The 22,684-nt window shown below is 40.1% G+C and overlaps 1 protein-coding gene across 1 annotated transcript; it reads left to right on the top strand.

Annotated features, from left to right (window-relative positions):
- Positions 1-1,435: 1,435 nt before the first annotated feature.
- LOC109749698 (uncharacterized) lies at positions 1,436-21,559 on the top strand. The gene is made up of 51 exons (XM_020308645.4): positions 1,436-1,729; positions 2,604-2,904; positions 2,987-3,209; positions 3,298-3,637; positions 3,721-3,834; positions 3,917-4,045; positions 4,166-4,342; positions 4,432-4,623; positions 5,289-5,426; positions 5,545-5,670; positions 5,771-6,015; positions 6,531-6,634; positions 7,280-7,374; positions 7,468-7,704; positions 7,886-8,089; positions 8,220-8,325; positions 8,442-8,533; positions 8,715-8,860; positions 8,944-9,052; positions 9,154-9,300; positions 9,739-9,786; positions 9,869-9,997; positions 10,090-10,329; positions 10,416-10,544; positions 10,625-10,707; positions 10,788-10,893; positions 10,992-11,087; positions 11,220-11,372; positions 11,611-11,793; positions 11,889-12,067; positions 12,150-12,276; positions 12,366-12,485; positions 12,723-12,767; positions 12,921-12,998; positions 13,988-14,104; positions 14,749-14,875; positions 16,054-16,154; positions 16,245-16,349; positions 16,463-16,543; positions 17,116-17,262; positions 17,337-17,474; positions 17,960-18,004; positions 18,091-18,234; positions 18,353-18,414; positions 19,176-19,329; positions 19,420-19,611; positions 19,700-19,804; positions 19,960-20,091; positions 20,643-20,891; positions 21,003-21,104; positions 21,178-21,559. Exons 1-51 carry the CDS (start codon positions 1,631-1,633, stop codon positions 21,310-21,312), a joined length of 7,176 nt encoding a protein of 2,391 aa, XP_020164234.1. The 5' UTR covers positions 1,436-1,630; the 3' UTR covers positions 21,313-21,559.
- The last annotated feature ends 1,125 nt before the right edge of the window (positions 21,560-22,684 follow it).

The following is a 22,684-nucleotide window of genomic DNA, read 5'->3' as shown; positions in this document are numbered from 1 at the left end:
CTGCGGGCGAGGCGGCGGAGCCGAGCTCGCTCATCAGGTGTTCGACTAAATGCCGACGCGAAAACGCATAAAATGCGTTTGTCTCCCGTTGGGCGCACCTGGCGACCCAAATGAAAAAGCGGACGCGGACAAGCAAACGAGCGACCCAAACGGACAAAAAGGGGAGCAACTAGTTAACGAGCGCTCCTTCGGGAGCCTCGCAACGATCAGCGCCACTTGGCACGCTCTCAGCCATTCGCCACGTGTCGCGCTCTGGACGCTCCCTTCGGATTTAATTTTTTTATTTTTCCGCACGCGTTTTCGGCTTTTTAAACGGTTTTTTCCGGGTTTTTTCGACGTTTTGGTTTTCCCCGGTCTTTCTTAGATTTTCGATAAATTTTTTTTTTTGAATTTTTTTTCTGAAAAAACGCGTTTTCTTTTTTTCCTTTCGCGAAAGTCACGGTTTTTCTTCCGCGAGAGGCACGGTTGTGCTTTAGCGAGAGTCACGGCCGTGCCTTTCGGAAACGAAAAAACGCGTTTTCTGTTTTTTTTCTTTCGCGAGAGTCACGGTTCCGCTTCCGCGAGAGGCACGGTTGTGCTTTCGCGAGAGTCACGGCCGTGCCTCTCGGAAAGGAAAAAACAAAACGCGTTTTCTGTTTTTTTTTTCTTTCGTGAGAGTCACGGTTTTGCTTCCGCGAGAGGCACGGTTGTGCTTACGCGAAAGTCACGGCCGTGCCTTTCGGAAAGGAAAAAAATACGCGTTTTCTTTTTTTTTTCTTTCGCGAGAGTTACGGTTTTGCTTTCGCGAGAGGCACGGTTGTGCTTTCGCGAAAGTCACGACCGTGCCTCTCGGGAACGAAAAAAACGCGTTTTTTGTTTTTTTTTCTTCCACGAGAGTCACGGTTTTGCTTCCACGAGAGGCACGGTTGTGATTTCGCGAGAGGCACGGGCTTGCCTCTTTCGGAAAGGAAAAAAACCGTGCTCCCGGTTCGGTTTTTTCGCCCGGTTTTTTCGTCCGGTTTTTTTCGTGAAAAAAAAGTTCGTCAAAACCTATCAACATGGGATCTAGTCTTGAAGATCTCGACGCGAGGAATCCAATGGTGAAAACGGTTCGAGATTTGGACGCACGGTTAAAAAGATAAAACGTTTTGAATAAACGGATCTATGAAAAAAGGGAAAACTTCCAGGTTGCGACAAGTGGCGCGCTGCATGTGCGCCACTTGTTGCGACCTGGGAAAGTTGAGTGTTCTTTGCAACGAGTACTCCTTAATTAGTGATTTCGGATAAAAAAGGACAAAGTCGGCGTCTGTTTGGGTCGCCCCGTTAGAGTTGCTCTTATGAGTTTTTGTGTTTTTTTTGTCAAAACGAAAATACTGCAAAACAGGAAAAACATAAGCACAAGCCCAAACAAAGCGCCATAGTCGTTCGTGAACATAAATGGCCACTTGGCCCGGTTGGCTGCGCAATCCATCACCCCACCTGTCGCGCTACATCGGCGTTTCCTGATTTCGCTGACCTTTTTTTCCCCATCAGAGCTCGACAGAACACCGCTCGCCACCGCCTTCGCCTTCGCCCCTGCTCTCGCAGCCTCGCGCTCGTGCTCGCGGCGGCAAACCCAGGGCGCCGTCGCCCGCCCTTCGCCGTCCGCGAGATGATCCCCTTCAATTCCGCCGTCGCCGACGAGGTCCGCTCCCTCGTCCAGGGCGCCGACGGCTCTACCGTCGACTCCATCTACCGCGAGCTCTGCCAGGTTACGAGATGCCCCCGTCCCCTCTCCTCCCTCCCCGAAGCGGCTTCGTTCTCCCGACGCATGCGTCCTGGTAATCGATTCATGTTCTGCTCGTCTGGATCCAAGGATCCGCCCCCGTGATGGATTCGTGCTCAGGAACGCTTCCATCTCAGGACCAATCTAGGGTTTTGCGGATTTAGCTGTCTTACGCTCGTACTTTTGCACGATTTTAACCTAAAATTTGGCTGGGATAACGTGAACACCCCTGATCGGTTCCATCAGGGTGCATAAGTTTCCAAAATATGTGGCAAAATTCACTCGTATGCGCCATTGAAGCTTTAGGATAGATGTATAGTGAACAAAATTCTCTTAGTCCTGTCCTCAATTTTTTGCTTCTTAGTCCGTTCGTTTAGATTTGGTGTTTACAGTGAATATTACGGTGAAGGGCACATTCGGTTTTTGTTAACACAAAGAGCCCCTTAAGAAGAATATAAAAGGTTTTCACATAGGGTTTGTTGTTAAGTTGCATGTGTTTGCGTCCATTTGCATCTTTTTCCTTGGAATTGCTTCAGAGACAGCTAGTTGAACTGTGCATTTTACAACCAATCGTTGGAAGAATACTTTCAAATATCTTTGCTTATATTTCAATATAAGAAGATCTTGTGAGATGTATTCTACACTCTTTGTGTACTATTTACAATATTGGTGCAGTGATGCAATACTGCATCATCTAGGTGACTGCAGCATTCAGCAACTTCCTGATTGAATCTTGAAAGATGTGCTGCCTTAGTAATTTCCTTACATTCATCTGATCCCAGCAATTTTTACTTTGTCTGAACTTATGGATTATAGCCATCCTAATATCTTTTTTTGTTTCACTTTTGCTGTGTTTCAGTTAGCTGACTGCAGTCCTGATGGTTGCATTTTACTGCTTCAAGTTTGTTTGGATGAGGTGCTGCTGAATGCCGGGGTGGCAAAATACTCTCAATCGAAACAAGATCTTTTATCCACCGTTTTCAGATATTGTCTGGATAAACCATACTTCAGCACCTGTTTTTGTGAAGCACTGAGGACTTTGTCTGTCAGTGATGTTTTCCTTGAAACGTTGTCAAATGAACTTGATCTATCCAGAGCTGAGAGGGTTGGTATTGGACTTGCCCTGTCAGATGCCGAGAATATAGGCTTGAATCTGAAAGGTAAGTGTCCTGGAAAGCAGAATTTGTTGGTCTGATCAGTTTTTATAGGTACTTATTTGCACCTTATTTATTTGTTTTGCAGGCCAAAGATTTTCAATTGCTCAAATCGAGGAGTTATGTAAAAATCCTGCACAGCCTATATCGAATGACCAAATTCATGATATTGTTGTGTTTCTTCACCAGACTGATGGCCTCTCAAAGCATATGGATTCTTTTACTAACATTATTTCCCTATTCAAAGTCAAAGAGATGCCATTCCATGTCCCTGTCCTTGTTCAGGACAGCAATGTTCGGCCAGCTTCAAGGTTTTCAGAAATTTTCCAACTTGTGTTTTAGTATATCTTCTATGATGCTCTATTCATGTACATGTCCTTGCTCTTTTGTGTCTTACAGCCACATGGATATGTACATCGGTAGCTTTGATGATGATTTTGATTCCCTTTTATCTGAAATCGGGAAGGAGATAAGCATGGCTGACATCATTACTGAATTGGGTTATGGATGTACTGCTGATATTGCACATTGTAAAGATACATTATCACTTTTTGAGCCTCTTGATGATTTGGGAATATCTAAGTTGCTTGGGGCTGTTGTTACTACTGCCGCTGGTCTTGGTGAGGCTCATAACACATATTCAACATTCATTTCGGCTTTTGGCAACAGCCAAACAAATGACTCATTTCAGTCAACGGCATGGGATATCAATGTTCTCGTGGACTCAATCAATGAAATTGTGAGTTTCTTTTTGTTATATTTGCCTGTTGTTTCCGTTCTTCCTTTTAAGATCCAATAACTTGTTTATGGTTGCAAACTTAGGCCCCACGAACAAATTGGACAAGTGTAATGGAAAACCTGGACCACGAGGGTTTCAGTATCCCTGATGAAGGGGCTTTCCGTCTATTGATGTCGATATATTCTCGGGCTTGCAGGGTATGCACATGCGTTATAGTTCCTGGAACTGAATTAACTAAATTCCTGAGTGTGTAGTTGACTAGTTCATTGAACCATACAGGATCCATTTCCGCTTCATGCCATCTGTGGGTCACTCTGGAAGAATTTAGAAGGGCAATTATCATTCTTGAAACATGCAGTGGCTGCCCCAGCAGATACATTTACATTTAAACATTCTTCCAGGAAGCTGGTATTTTCTATATCCTGTCAGCTTGTCTTACTCGTAGTAAACATCTTTTTTTTTGGGGTCAAACGTAGTAAGCATCTTGTATTCCACATACTTCTAACCTTCTTTTAAAATCTTCCTTAGGTATTTCCAGACTTGGCTAATCATATCCAAGGCAATCAGGCTTGGTACTGCCTAGACCTTTTGGAGGTGTTATGCCAGCTTGCTGACCTTGGCTATGCAACATTAGTGCGACCGCTGCTGGACTACCCACTCAGTCATTGTCCAGACGTCTTACTTCTTGGCGTTAGCCAAATCAATGTATATTTTCTGTTCCTAGAACTGCAGAACGTTTTTCTCCAAATACTGCATATTTCTCACTTACCTGGAAATTTATTCCTTGTTTGCAGACTGCATACAATCTCCTCCAGTATGAAGTATTGTCATGCGTATTCCCTGCTTTATTGAAGGACACTAAAAATAGCAGTCTAATGAACTATCTCTGGCATCTCAACCCTTCCCTTACTCTCCGAGGATTTGTTGATGCTCATTCTGATATAATTTGTCTTTTGAGAACTGTTGATATATGTCAAGACCTAAAGGTAACACAATTACGCTTATCTGATGCAATGACTTTTGAGTTGCAACTGAGCAACATTATTGTATTTTTGTATCTTCGAATTTAAATACCTGCTGTTGAGTTGCATGTATTTTCAATCAATCCATGCTAGGTAAATAGATTTGTATTGTGTACTTACTAAGTAATATGTTCTGGGTTTTATTGGACAGCCCAAATAAAGATTAGTGGTTTTTTAGAAGTTATTAGTGGCTCCTAAGCTACTTTAATGCTTAGAAAGGCAAACTCGGTTGGCTAAAGCAATGAATTCTTAAGTTTGAACTAGGAAGCACAAACTGGATTATGTCTTTACCACAATTAATGGTCTGATTGCATACTTCTGTCTTTGTGGTGCCAGTAATGGATTATACTTGTTTAAACTTAGCCAGTCTTGTGTTGAAGCGAATATCTTTGTCTATGGACCAATCTGCAAAGCTTAATATTCAATGGAAGCAGGCACTATCTGCAGTTGACTTTCTGCTAATACAATAAATGGATTTTATTCATGGGGCTGTATTTCAACTTCTACTTTGACATCAGTTGAATATGTTTATATCATTTATATCGCTTTCATGCTTATAGTGAATAGGCCATTCTGGTATTAATGGGCTTAGTGCTTGCTTCATCACCCTTTCACTTCTTATGAAACAGATCCTATCCGCTGTCCTTGATTCCACTCCCTTAGCATTTAGCATCAAACTTGCCACAGTTTCCTTTCAAAACGATCATAGCAATCTAGAGAAATGGATTATCGAGAAGTTCAGTGCACACAGAGAGGCTTTTATTGAGGTAATATACATGACTTTCCATACACCACTACATGATCATGCAGATTGTACTTCCAAGTACTTCCACTTTAGTTCGGTGTTGTGCTCTTAACTTGCATGCTAACATTTTGCACTCCCAGGAATGTGTTAAATTCTTGAAAGAAAGTGTGGTCAACACAACTCATGATGCTGCAGAGGGTGTCATCCAACAACCTCAAGCTACTATCACGAATATTTGCTGGGAATCATGTCCTTTATTTATAAAGGTTCTGACTTTGCCCTGTTCATTCTGTGCCTGTTGTACATTATGGTGGTACCTTCTTTGCATGGATGTAAATATATGTACATATGGCGTGTCATTGGCAGGTTCTTCAGTCTCACTCTGGACAACTGTTGACTAACCAACTGGTGGATGAACTAAATAGAGTGGAAGCAGCGTATGAATCAAGGACTCAAGGTTCTCTTGGAAGGGACATTCCTACTTCCGAGGGAGGTTCTGATGACATTGAAGCACAGGCAAATATATATTTTCACCAGATGTTTTCTGAACAGATCAGCATTGATGCTATGATACAAATGCTTGCACGCTTCAAAGAGTCTACAAACAAGAGGTGATTTCCATACTACTAGTTATGATCTACTCTCTGCTTAATCTGTTACCTGATCGACTCGTCTTGATAAAGTCTCAAGATGTGATAGGAAGAAGCAATAGTAGGCACAACTTATATCTGCGCCTCTTTCTCCTCTGGCCTAACTTGTTCATCTTGCCTAGATCCCTTTTTTCTTTTCGAGATGTGACCCTGTATGTTGTGTTGACTAATGTGCTATTGCGATTCCGCTCGTCACTAAGTTCTCTCACTGCATTCAGCCTCCCACCTATCTGTAAGGGAGCCTGTGTCAGAAACAAAAGTACCCCTTGTTATTATAATTGCTATAAATAATACTTTCCATTCACATATGATATGAGGCAATCCTGTAAATTAGTTGGCTGAATTCCTTCTCAGTACAACCCCTCATTAGCATCTTTTGTACCTTCATTTTTTTCATGATGCTTTAGCATTTGAGTTGTCTGTACTCTGTTTCTTCACCTACTTATCTTTGGATTCTTAATGTTACCAATGACCAGGGAGCTAGCAATTTTCAATTGCATGATCTCAAACTTGTTCGAAGAGTACAAGTTCTTCCCAAAGTATCCAGATACACAGCTTAAGCTAGCTGCTGTTCTTATGGGTAAGTGATCACTTTGCTTTGCTGAAGTTTCCCAGATTCCAGATGCTGTGGGCATTACTTTGTTGTAATCAACTCAAAAGTTTTCCAATATGTTGACTGGTGAACTTATATGCACATAACACTATTAAATTGTTTGTCAGATATCTTCTGGTTCGAGTTTGTGGATGGTTTTTATTGGAAGTGTTCATTGTTCTCTATGAGCCCTACTTCCAAAGTTATGTAGTATATAGGAAGGCGGGACTGTAGTGATGAGTGGTAATTAAGATAGAGGATTCCAGTTTTTTGTTATGTTGTGGAATCTACTGAGTTTGATTTTGAAGTATAATATTTTTAGTATTTTTACAAGTATGCATTTGCTTGTTCTGCTGGGCAGTCTAAATGGGTGATTTTTCTTTATTGCTGATTTGTGTGTATTTCACTCACTCATTTTTGAAAGTAATGGAAGATACTGTTGTATTTAAGTACTACACAATTGTATAGCAGGGCTTAAAATTTTGTTCTACCAAATTGAGGCATGATATACTGCCGATTAGTTGTAATTTTGTTTGCTTTTCTGCTTAATGCAAAGCTTTTGTATCTTCCCTAAAAAGAAGTTATGATTTACTGTGATATATTAGTTTTGATGTAGTTTCATGTTTGAAATAGGCTCTCTCATTAAACATCAACTTGTGGCTCACCTGGGACTTGGAGTTGCTCTACGTAGTGTTCTTGATGCCCTGCGTAAATCTATTGATTCAAAGGTTAGCTGTTATTACTTGAATCTTTATGTTGTTTCCATCATGTCAGTCAACTTTTATGTAACTTCTGGATTGTTGGTTGCTTGATGGTTGCAGATGTTTATGTTCGGCACGACAGCGCTCGAGCAGTTTATGGATCGTGTAATAGAGTGGCCGCAATACTGCAACCACATATTGCAGATCTCACATCTTCGTGGAACACATGCCGAATTAGTCTCTGCAATTGAGCAGGCACTTGCCAAGATATCATCAAGTCAAAACGAACCAAATATTGGCAACATATTTTCTGTGGATCCGCATGGTTCTGGTTCACCATCTATCGGAAACACAGAGGTATACTCACATTGCATTTCAAGAAGTAAAGTCACGCTGGAAATCTTGTAATTGCTTGGATCATGAACTGACTCTCGCGACATATTTTTTGACATTCTTAAATACGTTAATTTGTTTGGCATGCTAATTTGTGTACTAGTACCGACTTCCCTTATATGAAAGAGTTGTCTGGCTTATGTAGGTTTCTGACGCATCATGGCAGTTCACCAATCCGACTCCAGCACAGCTTGAACGGTCACCTTCTTCTTTTCCACTGCAACAGAGGTACCAGGGTTTTCTTGGGGAGAGGTCCAAAGGTTCTACAAACAGCGTCCAAGCTAAGAACATTCTATCTATCAGTCAACCTACTGCTTCAACACCTGGTGATTTGTCTATGGCTCCGAAGGTATTAGGATCAAATTAACTTTCTTCGTCTTTTGACGCTTGGCAGATGTAGTAAATTTTCCATTTACGTCCTGTATATCAAGTTTATCACAATGTGTCTTTAATCTCTTGCAAATTATGATCAATTGTAGGTTACCGCACCACCATCCTTACAAGCTTCTCCTCATCATTCTGCCACTATTTCAGCCTCTTCACAATCCACTAATTTTCTGAGGCCTAGAAGTTCAGCTCCTTCAGGTTACTTCTGGCTTACATATTAAAGTTTGATATTAACCAGAAATATGTTAGTAACTGTAGTAGTGATGGTTCATTGCTTATAGCATGACTATAGTTTTATGATATTATTTTGTTAGGCACTCGATCTCCATACACTACAGGATTTGGAGCTGCTTTAAATATTGAAACTCTTGTTGCTGCCGCAGAACGAAGAGATACGTCAGTTGAGGTTTGCTTAGTCTTCCAAAGTGAAATTTACCACATTTATACTCTAGGCTAAAGTTTTAGTGTGAGAACTGAAATGTTATAGTAGGTGAGGTTTTTTAGGTGTCTAGTGTAGTTCTATCACTTTATTTGAATATAGTCTTGGTTAATTAACAACTTAATTTAATCGTTTCTACCTCACATAGGCCCCTCCATCTGAAGTTCAAGACAAGATATTCTTCATGATCAACAATATTTCCAATTCTAATTTGGATGCTAAGGCAAGGGAATTTAATGAGGTTTCTCAGGATCAGTATTATCCTTGGTTTGCGCAATACATGGTCATGAAAAGGTACTCCTGATGACCAACATACATTTTTTTATGCAACAATTTTATACTTGTCAGATCCCAAAAGCATATGCAAAATTTTACAGGGCAAGCATCGAACCGAATTTTCATGACTTGTATTTGAAGTTCTTCGACAAAGTTAACTCAAAAACGTTGAATAAGGAAATGGTGAAAGCTACATATGAGAACTGCAAGGTCTTGCATTACTTACTTGTGTATTCCTTGCGTTTTTTTTGAGGAATGTCTTCCTTTCTTGTTCTGCCAATCTATAGTTAAAAAATTGAATTTTTCTGCAGGCTTTGTTGCAATCGGATCTTATCAAATCAAGTTCCGAAGAGCGTTCGTTGCTAAAAAATCTGGGTAGTTGGCTAGGAAAGCTCACCATAGGAAGGAATCAAACGTTACGAGCGAAGGAAATTGATCCCAAAATTCTTATAGTTGAGGTAGTACTTTGAAATTAGCCCATTTGAGTCCGTTCTTTATCGTAATGTTTTCTCATACCCAAACCAGAGAGATACAGTATCGTTTTTGGACTTCTGTTTGTTCATTACTGCAACTAATATTGAAACCTCTGGATTTGCTGTTACTTTTAACAGAACAGTACTTGTTGCCATACTTTTGTTTTGGGTGCTGAATTTGGCATTGTGTGAGTTGTATGTATTGGTGAAATAATTCTATGTTGCAGTGTTGCCATTTTGACTTTTATCTTGTGTCTGAGGCATGTAGACTTGTGCGGCACGTTTTGAGTTGTATAGATAAGGTTTCAGTCAAGCATTATATATATATATATATATATATTTGGGATGCTAGTAGCCCGTGAGGTACTAGCATCCCAGAACGTTTCTTGTGCTTACATTTTTCATTCTGATTTTTTTTTGAAGGCATATGAAAGGGGGCTGATGATCGCGGTCATTCCATTCACTTCAAAGGTTCTGTTTTTTATGTTAATCTGATTTAAAAGAATCCTTTGTTTTGTGGTGATTGTCGTTATGACCAGATGGTGCTTTACAGATTCTTGAACCTTGCCATTCAAGTATAGCATATCGTCCTCCAAATCCATGGACAATGGGTATTCTTAGCCTACTTGCTGAGATCTATAATCTACCTAATCTCAAGATGAACCTGAAGTTTGACATTGAGGTTCTTGCTATTCTTTATTCTATTTTTTTTGGTGCTGTCAACATATCTGGCTTAGAATTGCGCAAGCTAATTGTGGTTATTTGAGGTTGTAGGTCTTGTTTAAGAACCTCAGTGTGGACATGAAAGATGTAAAACCATCTTCTCTTCTTAAAGATCGTACTCGTCAACTTGAAGGAAATCCGGATTTTTCTAATAAAGATGTCACTGCATCTCAAACACCAGTCGTTGCAGAGGTTTCCTCTGGTATGGTCCCAGCAAAAAATGTTGTTGAAGTGCAACCAGAGTTAACTAGTACCTCACGGGCTACTAGCATCCCAAATATGTTAAACCAGGTTGATTTGTGCGCACATAACTAATTAGTACTTATGACGTGGAAACCTTTTTGTTCTCTACTCATTTGGATACCTTTATTCTGCAGTATGCACCACCTCTTCGTCTTCCTCCAAACAGCATGGTTGAAGATGATAAGGTTGCTTTAATAATGCCCGATCAGGTTTCACCATCTCAAACGCCGTCTCCATTACCGGCTTTGTTTACTCTTAGTCAGGTTTGCCCTTGTTTTTTTTTTTAATTTCCAACTTTGCTTTTTATGTACTCGACTTTGTTTTCTTATATGTTTTTTTACAGCTTATGGCAGCAATACCTCGCGCGGATATATATTTTAGAATTAATGAAAAGCTTAGTTCTCTTGGCTCACTGCAATATAGCAAGTATGTCTTTTACAAGACAAGTTTAGCTGACATTTCAGTTTATTTTACTGATGGTCTACTAACACTCTTGATCATCATAGAATCATGGATGTTGCTTTGGATAAGGCTATTAAAGAAATTATAGGCCCCGTTATTCAAAGAAGTGTTACAATAGCTACCCGAACTACTAAGGAGCTTATTCTTAAGGTGAACGCCTGGACTATTTCCCTAGCTGTACATGTTCATTAGCCATTTGTCTTGCTGTAGTCGAAAGTTTATGACATGCTGGCATATTTTTCCTGCAGGATTTAGCAATGGAATCTGATGATAGTGCGGTATCTCGCGCTGCACATTTGATGGTTGGCACGCTAGCTGGGAGTCTAGCTCATGTAACTTCCAAGGTATTTTTGCATAAGGCTCTTGGATGTAATTTCCAGGTGTAGTTACAGTCCCAGCGCGTTGATTAGTAGATTCATTTAGGTTTAGATTTGATGTATGATGCCGTATTCAATTGTCCTGTCTTCTGCTGGCAGGAGCCTCTTCGTGTTGCTTTGTCGTCTCATCTTCGAAGTCTTATTCAGAACCTGAACAATAACAGTGAAACCACTGAGCAGATTGTTCATATTCTGATCAATGATAATCTAGATCTTGGATGTGCGCTAATAGAGACTGTTGCAACACGCAAGGTATCTTCATGTTCTATTAATTTTGCTTACATACCTTGTAATCTTTGGCATTTCTATTTCTATTTTTTGCTTCCGTAAATGTGATGATAAGTAGCCATTGGTATAGTGTTGCTTCACTTATGCTATCAGCCATTTTTGGACCTTTTAACTTTTGCTACCAAAGGTATACGCTCAGCAGTATAGCAGAAAATATGGAATGTTCTGTTACAGCATCACAACATCAATGAGAATATTGCAGGCTGTTGAGATGATCGATGGAGAAATCAAGCATCCTTTTTCACAGCTAAGGAGGCAAAAGGAGTTGCTTGGTTCTGGATATTATGATGCTTTTCCTTACACTCAAGGTCTTGCACGTGTCCCGGATGCACTTCGTCCAAAGCCTACTGGCCATTTGTGTGCTAGCCAACAACGAGTGTATGAGGTGAAGTGGCTGAGCGTGAATTTCTCTTTGTTCTACAATCTTTTTGGTTCCTAGCACAATTGACTGTTTAAATCATGGTTAACTGTTGAATTCAGGACTTCATTACTGTATGGCACAGCCAGAGTAGTCAAAATGCTGGAGCTACCACTTCTGCTACAGCCGTGACTGCTGCACCAGGCAATTCCAGTATACCTCGACTTTATAGCCCAAATTTGGTACAACCAGCAGATCTGGTTCCTGAAGAGTCAGATCATGGTACCACACAACTTTTAAGGTAACAACACATACATCCATTTTTTTCTGCTCTTATTGGAGCATCTTGTTCTGATGCATTATATATCTTCTGTCTTCTGCAGTGTTTCCACACAAATTGGTACAAGTGACACTTTTGCCCAAGCTGGTGGAACTACTAACATTGCATCTGTTTTCCCCCCTATGTCATCTAATGACATTCCAATGGGTGAATCAACAGCTGGAACTAAAGTCAGTGACTTCCACACTTTCCTTTGCATTAATAAAGTACAGTGACGAATTGGAAGTTAATTTCCTAACTTGGAAAACCCTGCTACCAGGATCTTGGCTCTATGGTGCCTCTTTCACCTACAACTGCTGTTGACCGTATGGAATCTGTTTTTGCTGAACCTTTGAGTACTGACAACGGATTAGACAGATACCATCAAGTTGCACAGAAGGTAACGCTCATTGTTATATTTGAACCCAACTGCTGTACCATGGAGGAATGTCATGGTCTATGGTAGCGTGTTACTACCTAAAGTGCACCTAGAAATTCTGATTTCTTGCTGCATTGTTCAGGAAGTCCCTGCTAACTACAAAACTTTGCATGTCGGGGTTTATTGTCATTGATATATGCAGAGTCTTTACCCTGAATGCTGTCACTGAGCTTACTTTATTCTACCTCTTACTTTCAGCTTGAAGCCTTGATTGCCAATGATGGTAAAGATGTAGAAATTCAGGTCAGCTATACTGCTACGTCAGCATTTCCTTTAATGATTCATTTTTTGGTTTCCTTTTCCTTTTTACATATTGTTAGACTGGATTTTGAATTTAGTAATTGTGCTTTTTCTTGACACAATGTGACCTTTATGTTGGGTTATTGTTCTGTTCAGTCTGTTATTGCAGAAGTTCCTGATATTTTACACAGATGTGTTAAGCGGGATGAAGCTGCATTATTGATTGCACAAAAGGTTTGTTATCCTTTTCTCGTTCGTAATTATGCATTTATTCCTCTACTAGCAAAAGAGCCCGTGCGTTGCAACGGGAGAAAAAAAATACCACACACCCCTAACACAATAATCATGACTCGAGACCTCAATAGGTCCACGTTCTTTATTTCAACATGGCATCTTATCAATCTTGCCATTTATCCTTCTTCATGGTTATAGATGGTTTCTTTCGTCTCCAATTTGTTTTTGTTGAGGTGTTCATTTTCAATTTGAATCGGCACCGGTATGAAAGAAAGACGGGACGTGCACTACTGATTAATGTTGCATCCTAAACAGCATTTAAAAATTATTAACATGTGAAACAACATCATATTCAGATTCTACACATTTTTCTAATCAATTTTCATACATAACATGTTAAAATTGGAGTTAGGGTTTAATAGATATGAATAATTTTTCAAAGCATTTGAATCTGTCCCTAAATAGCATCTAAAAATGGGTAACGGGTAAAATTAACATCATATTCATATTCTACACATTTTTCTAATCAATTTTCATATGTAACATGTTAAAATTGGAGTTACGGTTTAGAAGTTATGAATATTAAAAAAAAATTGAATCTATATAAAAACGTTATTTTCTAGATGAACGGCTGGTTTATTAACTGAAATTTCAGGGGGTTTTCTGCAAAAAGCAAAACGTTTTCTATTCTCACTTAAATAGGACCGCGGGTTGATATTAACTGAAATTTCAGGGGGTTTTCTGCAAAAAGCAAAACGTTTTCTATTCTCACTTAAATAGGACCGCGGGTTGATTAACCAAAACCTCAGGGGTTTTTCTGCAAAATCTGGAATGTCTTCTGTTCTCACTTAAATCGGGACCGTGGGTTGATTTCACGAAAGTGCGGGGACTTTTATGCAAAGTTGCTGACGACGTACGGGGTACTTTATTATTAGGTAAATATTCCTCTAGTTCTCAATTTCTTTTGTACCTGTTTATGTTTGTTCCAGGTTTTCAGAAGTTTGTATGAAAATGCATCAAAGAGTACTTATGTCACATGGCTTCTGGCAACTTTAGCTGCAATACGTGATGTTTGCAAACTTATCGCTAAAGAGATAACAAGCTGGGTATGTTTCTTCAGTCTTCACAGTAGCATCTGTTTTTATTGCCCACTTATAATATTTGGCAGAAGCTCTTCTAGCTCCTCTGTAAGATCTGATTCTGTTGATAAGAAGCACCTTTACCTCGTTTGTTCTTCTGTTCTATGGTATATCCTGTATGCGCATTGTATTTAAATTCAATGAAGTTTTTTGTGTTGCATCTTTACCTCGTCTGTTCTTCTATTTTATGGACATTTTTGTTATGCTAAATTTCCTATTTATACTTCTAGTACTGTTTGATTCTTGACTGGGCTGTTTAAGTTAATTAAATAGGCAGTGCTCCTGCCAGTTTTCTCGAGGGGAATGTGTGTTATATATGGTGTTAAACCATGAAACTGTGATCCTTAAATGGGTGATATATGTGACCGCAACCACCTTGTCAGTATTTCACAGCTGCTTGATTACTTCAAGCTAACTAAAAGAACAAAAATGTTCACGTCAATATGCTGATCAAGTGCAGATTCCAACTGCTGTCAATCGATGCTGTGTCTACTTAGAATTTTTTTTGTTAATGGCATAATTTTGGTATTGACTATTTTTCTTTTGTGGGAGGTATGACTAATTTATGGGGCACACATATTTTATTAACTTAATTAAACATTTTTGTGCAGGTAATTTATTCTGAGGAAGAAAATAAGTTTAACCTCGACATAGTTACTGGACTAATTCGTTCCGAGATTCTTAATCTTGGGGATTATGATGTTCATCTAGCAAAGATCATTGATAGTGGAAGAAACAGTAAGTTGAAATATATATTTCTGTATTTGAATATTTAAGAAATAAAAAAAGAAAAAGAAATACTAGACAAATTTCCTTGGTCAACCTAGACAATGTGGAATGGCCCCTAAATTAAATATAGCTATCACCTAAGCAGTAAGGACAAGCATTGTTTATAAGGCGTCTTGCAATTATGCCCGCTTTAGGCGTCAAGGCGGTTGGTGCTCGCCTTAGGTCGCCTTACCGCCTTATAAACAATGACCGCAAGCTTATGCCCCTTCTAAATGAAATATTTGTATGCTATCCTGTACATCACTTTGTGTGATGCCATGATTATTGCTATGCAATATTGGTGGTGGTATGTTGTCTTACTGAAGTTAACAGAAGGAAAGAAAGTAAATAAACTATCACAATTTGACCTTTTTCAATCAATAATCTGCCTGCTGGATTATTCAACATTGGTTACTTTGGTTGGTGTATGACTTGTAGAATAATAATTTCAGTTAAAAAGAACAGTAATTGTTACATATAAGTTTACCCATGTGATTTCACCAGCTCAAGTATTTTGACTTTTTAACAGAGTAAGTGTAGGAACTTGGACCTTAGAATCTCTGGCATCTATTGTCACAAAGGGAACTGTGTAGCATGCATCTAACACAGAGAAACACAAACATGAAAATGGTCCTAGTCCTTAGCTCTGCTCTTAGTCTTTTGAAACTAATAACCAACTGGAGTACCTGAATGATGAGTATTCGCTGATTTGTTCAACAAATTGCTCAAGGAAGTGTAATACATGCTTTTAAATGGGCATGCCAATAATATTAAAAAAGGATAATGTATTTCTACCCACACCCATGGTAAAGATGCAAGGATTAAATCATGAAACTCCAATCACTTGCCTAATTGTCATTTGCCCTTGTTACAAAGAACTTTTTGCTGCAGCATAGGTATTACCATGACAGCTTATAATGTAGTAGAAGGCACTGTCAATTCTGTCAATTGATTAAGGATGTATGCAGAAATATAAAAGCAAAATGTAGGAAAAAAAGCCGCCTCAATACCAAACATGTAAGCCATATTACATGTTTAGGCATTCAGGAGTCTAATCTAATCTTTAAGCAATGCTATCCGCTACTTTGTAACTTTGGAGTAACATCATCAAGTATTCATGTGCTCACCTCCATCCACCAAATCTTCAGAGACTGCAACAGAGTTCGCTATATCACTTGTCCAGACATTGATTACCCAAGAACCCAGTGGCGTTTCTGAGCTTTGTAATGTTGTTGATGCATTATCGAAGGTAGGCCATTTTTTTGCAAATGTTGTATACTTTGGTCTAATCACCATCTATTTTGCTTATTCGTAAGTGGTAATACGTTCTGTGTTACAGCTTGCAATCAGGCCTGGTTCACCTGAATCATTGCAGCAGTTGATTGAGATTGCAAAGAGTAATTTCAAGAACGCTGCTAGCTTTGCCGCCATGAAGGATGAAAAGGTTAGGCATGCAAGGGATAACATGGTTTGGATGTTTATGCATGGTCAAGTTCCTCTGTTCCTATAGGTATATGTTTTCTGACTTGATGATTAATTTCTGTCATTCGATTACAGGTTTTATCTGGCCGTCCTTCATCAGTATATAAAGAAGAAAATGATTCTGCTTTTGCAGATGCTGTTAGTTTTCAAGACCAGGTAGGAAACATGACATCCTATTTTGTTGTACACCATGCATCATACATTTCACACAAGAATTTTATTATGAGGGTGTATCGACGATAAACATTATTGATACTGTTTCTTTGTTTATCTGCGTAATTTAGTACTAATAACTCTTTTTTCATTCCATTTTCCATATTTTGCGTGGCAAAATTTCTGTTGTGTTATTTTACCATTGTACTGTTCAGTATAGTAATGATGCCATCTATCTAAGTGTGTGCAAAAACATATATGCGCTCAACACAATAACATTCCTATTTTCCACGCAGACATCAGTTGTTATTGCCAGAAGAGTGCAACAAATGCAACTTACAGTATCACCTTTCACATATAAATTAATATGTTGATGACTTGATTATGTTATCCAATCATACAGTCGTAATGCAAACCAAGTGTCTCTATGCATTTAATTTAATTTGCATCAGCACATTATTTTTGTCTCTTCCCAGTGTATAGTTGATTTGAATATGCTCCAGTCATTTGTCTTTATTGATGTATTGGAGTTTGAACATTGTAGAAAGCTAATTTGGTATTTGGTTGATGTACAGGTTGCAGTTTTATTCTCGGACTGGTGTCACATATGTGATCATCCAACTATGGGTGATTCAGCATATAGTCATTACATTGTGCAGTTGCAACAACATGGCTTGCTTAAGGGAGATGATTTGACTGACCGCTTCTTCCATACTCTCACGGTGATTCTTCTACCCAGTATCAAGTTTATACTGATCTCCGTGATATGTGAGGGCTAATACTTAAAATAACGCAGGAACTTGCCATCACACATGCTGTTGTCTCTGAGCAAGTTATTGCTCCTGGTGGGATGTCTCAGCAGCCGGCCCAGCAACTCCAGATTTCATATTTCTCAATTGATTCATACTCGAAGCTTGTGACTTTAATGTTCAAGGTATATTTAATGTTTTTCTTCCAAGGAGGGCTTGTTTTATTGCATTAATCATGCAAAAGTTGATGCATAGTATTTCCTTGAACTCCTATTATCTCTTGTCAATAATCAACTTTAGGCCTTGCCAAGGCTTTGTGCGAGTCCTTTCGCTACTGCCAGGTTCATCGCAGTCGCAATGCTTGCCTAATTAGGGCAATGTTTAGACAAGCTAAACTGCTTGTCTGTTTATTAACATAGCGAGCACTTTCAGTCAAGATAGGTCTGCTGCTTCCCAGTTCCAACTAGTATTGGGAAAGCTGCAAGTAATCCTTTGATCCTTATTCGAGACATGTCAACAATTCAACATAAAAGGAAATGTTAACATACATTAGACTATGTGGCCAAGTGTCGATGTAGTACCTGTTGATTGCACACCCAAGATATTTTTGGTACATCGGCTGATAGCTTGTTACAGTAACTTTACTTACTGTTCTTTTTACAATCTTCAGTATGGCGTGGATTTAGGACCAAACAAAGGCAGCCTTCTTCTGAAGGTCAGTGTTTACCCTTTAGCTCTTAGGGAATTTGAGCCTACTAAGGTGCCTATTCGCTAAAATGTTTCCTTTTTACTGCTCTGCAGATTCTCTCCATAACCACTAGGATCATTCAGAAAGATGCTGAAGAAAAGAAAGTTTCTTTCAATCCTCGGCCATATTTTAGATTATTTATAAATTTGCTAAGTGAGCTTAGCACTGCTGACCTTCATGATGGTGCTAGTTTTCAGGTATGTGCCATGTATATTTAACTTGTTTGCACAAATTATATATGTTTAACATAATATCAGATTTGCATGGCTTGCTTGCACTTTTTTTTTTGTTGCTGAAAATGGTTTTATGCACCAGGTTTTGACTGCATTTGCAAATGCTTTTCATGTGCTTCAACCCTTGAGAGTTCCTGCATGGAGGTTTGCCATCTCGTGAATTTTCTTAATATTTGTGATTGCCTTCTATGTTTTTTATTTCATGCTTCATGGGCACAAAATAGTGTTCTCCTTCCAGTACCTAGTGTTGCAACTGAAACTCTCAAATGTATAATCCAAAAACCATCTATGAATGCTCTCTTCCACAAATTGATAAATATCCATGCTTGCTGAAAACAATGAGTTGTTATGTGTCAAGGTGGGTCTTGTCCTAGAACCATCTGATCCTTATTCGAAACACCTTATTATTTTGTTTTGACATATATATGAATTTGACCATCACCGTGCCATTCAAACTTCCCCATGGTCTCAGTTCGATTAGAATGTGAGTAATCAGGCCCCTTGCAACAATTTTTTTGAGGGACCAACCATCCTATTAAGGCGATTAACGACAGGCATTAAATTGATTCAAGCTCTGCAAAATTGTGTAAGAAAAAAATAGAAGTTATCACAATAAAATGATAGAATGTTCAAATTTGTTATTATATTATGATAATCTTTCTCTCCCCAAGTCTGAATCCCATCACTGTATTTTTTTTAAATATTGAAGTTATGAAATTAGCCTGTTTGGTGTTTTTTTAAATAATTTAAGTACTCCCCCCGATCAATATTAATTTTCGCTGATTGAGTAACAAAAGTACATATTATTTTTTACTAAATCAGCGACAATTAATATAGATCAGAGGGAGTAGTGAAATTACCATGTACTTTTGTCACTTGCCAACTAAATGCCTTTTCCACTGTAGTTTTGCTTGGCTTGAATTGGTAAGCCATAGAAGCTTCATGCCGAAGTTATTGCTGTGCAATTCACAAAAGGGCTGGCCATTCTTCCAGAGGCTGCTTGGTGATTTGTTCAAATTTATGGAACCATATCTAAGAAACGCTGAGCTGGGACAGCCCGTAAGTTCTATCCCTGCACCTTCGTTTGCAGCTGTGTTATATACAGTATGTGTTGCACTTTCATGTACTTTGTACCTTTTCCTTTTGTAGATTCAGCTTTTATACAAAGGAACTTTGAGAGTGCTGCTTGTTCTACTCCATGACTTTCCTGAGTTCCTCTGCGACTACCACTTCAGTTTCTGTGATGTGATTCCCCCAAGCTGCATTCAAATGCGTAATGTTATTCTTAGTGCATTTCCACGCAATATGAGACTTCCTGATCCCTCTACTCCTAATTTGAAGGTATTTACCGACTGCTAGTACATGCTACCTACAAACTCCCCCTGGGTTTTGTATGTTTAATGAGCTCCAGCTGTTTCTTGTAATACAGATTGACCTGCTAGCTGAAATTTCAGTAGCTCCAAGAATCATGTCTGATGTGGAAGGTGCTTTGAAGGCAAAGCAAATGAAGACCCAGGTTGACGAGTACCTCAAGGTAAATCATGTCTGCATTCTCTAATGTAACGGCAGCTTCCAGTCTAGACAATTCTTTAAGCTGGTCCGAGTCATTCATTGAGTATATTGTTGAAACCTTAAAAAGAAATGGTATACATAACGTTTGTTCTTTCTCTCTTATTTGCGTTCTTGCAGAGACCAGAAGGTTCATCCTTTTTAACTGATTTAAAGCAGAAGTTAGTGCTGCCTCCAAATGAAGCGAATGTTGCTGGGACTCGTTATAATGTTCCCTTAATTAATTCACTGGTCGTCTATGTTGGCATCCAGGTCAGTTTCTATATGTTTGTGTGCGATTGTTTTTTCCATTACAATGTTAGAAATGCTTTTTATACCCTAATATTGCGTCCAAATAGCCAAGTGAAGAAGATATTATCACTTTTTATCAGCAATTTTTCATAGTATTTCAGCATTGGTTAACATAGGTTTGGACTGTATTTAGCCTTCTGTTTGTGTGTTTTCAGACAGATAGCAAGTTTATGACTGGTTTGGTTTGTGCCCAAATTTAGGATCTGAAAACCAGCCAAATTAGCTGGCCATGTTTCTTTTGTTAAGTTTGGCTCCAGAAATACGTAGCTACAGAAACTTCTTTCCAAACTTTTCTCGCTGAACCAAACGGCAGCCAATTTTTTCCAAATGACCAAACTTTGGCTCTCAGTGGCATTAAACCAAACAGCTATGTCATGTTTTGAATCTGCATCGACCCTATGGGTCTCTAAAGTTACAGTATGAAGTACCTTTACCTCTACCTTTGCTTGTTTTTGATCACTTTTCTTGGCATGCATGAACACTCTATAACGGTGTCTAAATTGTAAATGCAGGCTGTGCAACAGTTGCAGCATAACAAGGCAAATGCATCAGCATCAGCGCAGCAAATGAACCAAAGTCCTCAGGTGGATGTTTTTCAGATTGAAACAGCCACTGAGGTCTACAGAAATCTTATAGTGAATATGGATACCGAAGGCCGTTACCTCCTCCTGAACGCGATTGCTAACCAGCTACGCTATCCAAACAATCATACTCACTACTTCTCCTTCATCATTTTGTACTTGTTTGCTGAGGCAACACAGGTAACTTAATGAGTTCCCTCTTTTCGGGTTTCAGGGTTTTGGTGTGATACCCATATGCATCTATGAAATACCTCCTCCTGACATCGTCCAATTGAAACTTGAAACTTGCAGGATATCGTACAGGAGCAGATAACTAGAGTTCTTTTAGAGCGCCTAATAGTTAATCGTCCTCATCCCTGGGGATTACTTATTACTTTCATTGAGCTCATAAAGGTATGCTACCATGACAACTTGAAAGAATTTTTTGGCAAGGAATATAGGTCTAATACAGGGTTGCCTTCTGCAGAATCCACGCTATAGCTTTTGGGCTCGATCCTTTACACGCTGTGCACCGGAGATTGAGAGGCTGTTTGAGTCTGTTGCAAGGTCTTGTGGAGGTAAAGCTGCGGAAGAGGGAGTTCTCGCTGATGGTGGTCATTAGAGAATGTTTTATGCGTACTGTGAGCTGTTTGTGTTATGAGTGTTGAGGATTCTTTGGGACAGTGTTTTTAGTTTTGCTGTAAATTTTTGTGAGCTCTTGCTCTTGTCATGTCGAGCACTTCAGGTTAATCTAGCGGTACAATGCATGTCAGATGATCTATAATGCTGTCCTGAAAGCTGACCATTCCCAGTGGACAATTGCAGACTCGCAAAGGTTTTTATTAGAGACATCCGGTCCGGTACTTGAACTTCTTGAGTTCCATGAATATGTGGGGTGTTTAAGTATGCCAGAGCATGCCGTCCGGCCAGACCCAAACCCAAAATGTCGGGTCAGAACTCAATTGAGCAGTAGTATATTAAGAGTGTCGACACTAATCCCTCCATTGAGCAGTAGTATATTAAGAGTGTCGAGACTGATCCCCCCCCCCGCGGTTTGGGTGGCATGCCATTGGCCTTGCCTAGGCGCCCAACTCCAACGCGTTTGTCTGTTTTTGGCCAAAACAGATAGGCGGCATGAGTGCATGAGACGTGCGGCCGCATTTGTACTTTTTGTTCGTTTGGCGTCCAGTCCACCCTATTTCTGACGCAAACCTGTGCCTGGTTTGTCTCCACACGGACGGGCAAGCGCTTGCTCGTCGTCCGCCTTAGGAACGTATCGCGGTTGTCCACCTACCTCCATCGTCCAAAATAAATGTGCACGTGCGGCGGGCTCCGATTGGCAGCCATCCAGCTAGTGGGTTATCGTCCTTTTTAATGCAAGCCGTGAACCTGCTAGTAAACAACTTTCACATCCTAGTCGACCTGCCTCCTCGAGCCCCGGCACGAGCAAACCCTAGCCGCTGCCGTTGCATCCCACTCATGCACCTCCCCGTCGGCGCTATGGGCTGGCGTTGGATCAGCAAGGTGAAGGATGACCATGAGGCCGGCTCCTTTGGCCGGTGCCGGTCCACCAGGACCGCGCCGCCTGCACCACTTTCTCTGCCGGCACCACCTGCTCCGCCCGCGTTTGAGATCGCGTCGCCGGTGGTCGGGCAGCACAATAGGTCGTACGTCCACGACGACGTCCGCCGGCGCTACTCGGAGACCGCGACGCCACTCCCGTGGGGAGATGTCTACCTCCCCAACAACTGGCATCTCTCCGCGGATCGCGTGTGGATCCCACCCAGTGCCGGTGAGCGGCCACGCCTGCCGCGGCGAGATCAACTGACACCGTGCCCACATGCCACCGAATCTGCTCTACGACTCTAGGTACACCATGGATTCGCTGCTGTGGGATACGTGGCTACATGACGAGCACGACCTGCGGCGGCAATCCTTTTTTGCTGATCGTCCTCCGAGCCCGCGCCGCCCGCATCCTACTCGTGCTGATAGCC

The sequence above is a fragment of the Aegilops tauschii genome, chromosome 1, assembly GCF_002575655.3.
Source record: "Aegilops tauschii subsp. strangulata cultivar AL8/78 chromosome 1, Aet v6.0, whole genome shotgun sequence".
Taxonomy (NCBI): Eukaryota; Viridiplantae; Streptophyta; class Magnoliopsida; order Poales; family Poaceae; genus Aegilops; species Aegilops tauschii.
The sequence above is the reverse complement of the archived record's forward strand: the minus strand, read 5'-3'. Positions and strand labels throughout refer to the sequence as shown.

Bases quoted from the DNA above. Each gene is read 5' to 3' on its own strand.
- LOC109749698 (XM_020308645.4), top strand. From the start codon at position 1,631: ATGATCCCCTTCAATTCCGCCGTCGCCGACGAGGTCCGCTCCCTCGTC. The intron at 4,046-4,165 runs GTATTTTCTATA...AATCTTCCTTAG, and splicing joins AACATTCTTCCAGGAAGCTG to GTATTTCCAGACTTGGCTAA. The intron at 4,343-4,431 runs GTATATTTTCTG...CCTTGTTTGCAG, and splicing joins TTGGCGTTAGCCAAATCAAT to ACTGCATACAATCTCCTCCA.